The sequence below is a fragment of the Hylobates moloch genome, unplaced genomic scaffold, assembly GCF_009828535.3.
Source record: "Hylobates moloch isolate HMO894 unplaced genomic scaffold, HMol_V3 SCAFFOLD_3, whole genome shotgun sequence".
Lineage (NCBI taxonomy): Eukaryota > Metazoa > Chordata > Mammalia > Primates > Hylobatidae > Hylobates > Hylobates moloch.
In genome coordinates, this window is record NW_026652278.1 from 10773209 (window position 1) to 10777526 (window position 4318).

General features: G+C 42.2%; 1 protein-coding gene across 1 annotated transcript; it reads left to right on the forward strand.

Annotated features, from left to right (window-relative positions):
- The first annotated feature begins 2518 nt into the window (after positions 1 to 2518).
- Positions 2519 to 4318, forward strand: CUNH10orf120 (chromosome unknown C10orf120 homolog). Its single transcript, XM_032175965.2, has 3 exons — positions 2519 to 2750; positions 2953 to 3028; positions 3539 to 4318. The coding sequence occupies exons 1-3, from the start codon at positions 2575 to 2577 to the stop codon at positions 4292 to 4294; spliced, it is 1008 nt and encodes a 335-aa protein (XP_032031856.1). The 5' UTR covers positions 2519 to 2574; the 3' UTR covers positions 4295 to 4318.

A 4318-nucleotide genomic window follows, 5' to 3' on the forward strand; every position in this document is an offset into this window, starting at 1 on the left:
TGATATTTTAAAACTATAATACATTTAAACAAATTATTAAAAACCTATGAACTATAAGTAGGTGTCATGGTTAATTTTATATGTCAACTCGATTAGGCCATGGTGCCCAGGTATTTGGTATGATGTGTTATTCTGAATGTTTCTGGGACAGTGTTTTTGGATGAGATTAACATTTAAATCGGTGGAGTATGGGCAAAGCAAATTGCCTTGCATTGTGTGGATGAGCCTCACAAAGGCATGAATAGAACAAAAGACTGACTTTTCCTGAGCAAGAAGCAATTCTGCCATCAGATGGCCTTTGGACTTGAACCGCAACACTGACTTCTTCCTGGGCCTCTAGCCTGCCAGCCTACCCTGCAGATTTTACACTTGCTAGCCTCATAATCATGTAAGCCAATTCCCTAAAATAAATAATAGATAATAAATCTCTCTCTCATATGATTTGTATATATGTATATGTGTATATATATTTATATATGTGTGTGTGTACAAATATTAATTACAAATATTAAGAATAAATGAAATATGTATAAAAGACAAAGGCTACAAGACAAAAAAATAAAGTAAACATGAAGTAAAAGATGAAAGACAGATGTGAAAGGCAGTTCAAGCGAATTTGAAAATGGACCAGGAGATGAGATTGATGCCTATGAATACAAGTCAGGACAAAACCAGGTAAAAGTCAAGAATAAAACCTAATGTAAAAACAATTGAGGGGAAATATCTGTAAAAGAAAACAAAAGCAAAAATCCTGGGAATGACAATGAGAGAAAGAGAAGGAGAGAAGGAAGTGAGCTAAAAGCAGAAGTCTGTGGAACCAGGTGTGAGAAAACCAGACTTGCCCACAGCGTAGAGCCTCATTGCTGTGGTGCCACCCCGCCCAGGTGTATCTTTTCTCACTCTCCTTTTCTCTGAAGTCTGGAGGAGCTGGAGCCTGACAATGGCACCTTTACCTGCCTGTACCTGCTGTGGCAGGGCCATAACTTTTCCATCTAAATATCTGGAGTTGACCAGGCAGAGGCTGCTCAGAGGCTCTCTGCTGATGTCCAGGCTCACAGATGGTCCAGGTAACTGAATTTGCTTGTGTCAACTGGAAAAGTACCTCTGTATTTTAGTGCCTGCATGGGTCTGAGCACTGGCCCAACTCTTAATATCCACTGTGGATTTCCGATAAGGCAAAGGAGTTTTAGGACCCATGTTTGTCAGCAATAACATGGCAATGTTTTTCCATGAGCTGCTTCTTTACTTTTTAAATTTATGTTTTCAAATACCTAATACATTCATGTGGTTCTACATTCAAGACAATATCATCATGTATACCATGAAATGGCTCATTCCCACCACTTCATCTGCTGAATACCTACCATTTTATTAGTTTTTTGTGTATTATTCTGGTTTCTTTATGCAAACACAAATATATACATGCTTATTTTTTCCCTCCCCAACACAAAAAAGTATTCTAGAATTTATATATGTTTTCATCTTGCTTTTTGCATTTGATTAAGTTTCTTGGAGTTATTTCCATATAAGTAAAGGTCTTCCTTCCTTGATCTTTTTGACTCCTATAGTCCTATACTCCATTGTATGGCTAACTAGAATTCTCTGACCAATTACTGGTTAATGGGTATTTGAGTTTGCCATGAGGTTTGTCACCTCAAACAAAGTTGCACTGACCAACCTTGGGCATAATTTATTTTGTACACATAACTGGGTGAAAGGGCAAATACATTTATAATTTTGATACATATTGCCAAATTACCTTCCATAGAGTTTTGGCAATATCCATTCCCACCAGTGCCATTCTTAACCACACCTTTGAACAGGGACTCAGGACAATTGTTTACTGAGTTAGCGAACTGAGCATCTGCCCTACACCATGCCCTGTGCTGACAACCACACACCAAAGAAGAATAAGATTCTGTTGGTACCTTCTTTCAATAGAGGGAGAGACAGACTTACTAAGAAATCTGACTTACCAAGCAAGTCGGTATGTGAGAAAGCACCATAGCGTGATGCAGAAAGTGCTATGAGAACACGGACAAAGGGTGATTTATTCTGCAAGGAGACATTCAGAGGAAGCAACAATTAAGCTGGGTCTTGAGAGACAAGCAGGTTGCCAAGGATAAGAGAGTTACTCAGCACGAGGGGACTGTGAACAATAGCTTAGACGCTTGTTTTGAAAATGATGGATAGTGTGGCGCTGATAAAGCATGAGGAGTTAAGGCTGAAGAGACAAGCAAAAGCCAGTGAGAGAGACTTTAGTTGACTGAGTCTTCCTCTTGTGAAAACTGAGCAGTCTTGTGGGTTTGTCAGTGGCAGTGACATGGGAAGCAATCAGCCACATTCTCTATCCATTCTCTTCCTCTGGACTCCAACACACCAGGAGCCTGGTAGTGTGTGTCCATTTCACCCCAGGGTATCATTCAATGTCTTAAACTCAGACCTCACAATAGCCCCCAGGTAAGCCAGTTATGATGCAAGAAGTGTTTGTGACTTACCCTTGGGCCCTCATCACATTGTCTTAGAAACAAACTCCAGGCATGAACACCTCCCATCCTAGCTTATTGCTGGAGTATGATCAGAGAATGGAAGAATGACTGTCAGAGGACTGAAAAACAGAGGGCTAGTGACACAGTGGTCCAAGAAAGGAAGAATGAAAAGCCAGTTAGAATATTTAATACCAACTATTCCTTTCAGGATCGAGCCCCAGTGTGTTGCCAAGAGGATCTGAGTTCCGCTTCACCGTTGCGGTGAGTCTGACTTGCACTTTAGTCTGTCCATGTCAGAAAGAGGCCAAGGGGAGAAGCCTACCCAGTGGCTACAGAAACCCCTTCTCATGGTGGCCTCAGCATGGCTAGTGTAGAATAACCCTTTATGAGCCTTCCCACTCCAGGAGGGAAAAGTGGGAAGAGACTTTCCAGAATTCTGATACTCCTGCTTCTCTTCTTGCAGGATATGGAGCAAACTCTACAGACCAGACCCACGGATTGCCCTCGGGAAATACTCCCCCTTGGAAAAAGAGATCCTAGTAAGTGTCCCGCAGTTTTCACACAGAGAGGCCCCACTGAAGCCAGCCAATTTAGCCAGGGGGAGCCAAAGGTTCAGAAACCACCAGTAACAGAGGCGCCTCTCAAACAGTAGACTCACATTGGCTGAATCTGCTAGTGGCTTCCACGCTTGCACAGCAAAATACCCTTATTGACAAGTCCCACTTACAAATATAAGTAAATAACAAATGAAGAACAGTTATTTCTTCATCTCCTACCTCGCACTGGTCACTTTCATATATGTTGTCTTGTGGAGGCTTCACCAGGACCCTGTAAAGTCAATGAAATTATTCTGAATTCATTGTAGGTCAGAGGAGAGTCAGGATTTGAACCCAAGCTTATCTGACCCCAAAGGTTCACCTGTTTTCCACTACAGCGGGGCTCAAACACTTTCCACAATGGAGGGAGAACCAGCCACTAGCGAATTGTTTCTGTGGGTGCCACCTGCCCCTGTGGTCTTGAGATTTTAATAATCCTTTCTCCATTGTCAGCGTCTAGGTGGCATTCACACCATAGCAGCAAGAAGGCTTTTGGCTTACAAGCAAGAGGAAGAATGCAGAATGCTCAAGGAACTACAGCTGCTGTCTCCGGACTACAAACGGGCAATGGAGTATAAAAAGGAACATTTCTCTCCTTGTGCTGTTTGTGTACCCCTAGAAAAAATATGGACAGCAAAGGTGATTGTGCCCCTGGAGGCGTTTAAAATGCCACAACGAGAGCAGGTGAACGTCAGTAAGCACATAGAGAGAATGAGGCTTGCTCGGGCTCTGGGAAATCAGCAGCTTTTACCCTACATTGAAAGGTTTACACGCTCCTCATTTCTGTCTGGGGTGGGCCTGGGTCCAATGGCAAAAAATAAGGCCAGACGAAACGAAGACAACCATGACACCCATAATTGTGACGATGCCAACCAAGATAAGAAAGAGGAGGCAGAGGGAAAAAACACAAAAAGACGAGAAATAAAAATGAATGTAGTTTTCAAGTCAAAAGAACCAAATAAATGTTTAACATACCATGGAAATGATCGCAAATCATTCCTCCCCACAAAGAAACTGGAACGGTCCATCACAGGCCTAACAAACCGAAATCTTTTCTGCATATCAGAATTCCCCGGTGACTTAATGCTAATGAATCAGGATTTTATATCACGGAGAGACCACTTCAGTGATCTGGTCAAGACCTACAGCCTGGGAGAAGAGAGTATCTGGAAACAGCGCATGCGTAAAGCAACTCCTTCTCATTATTAAACTTTTATTTGTTGCCCGTGGTAA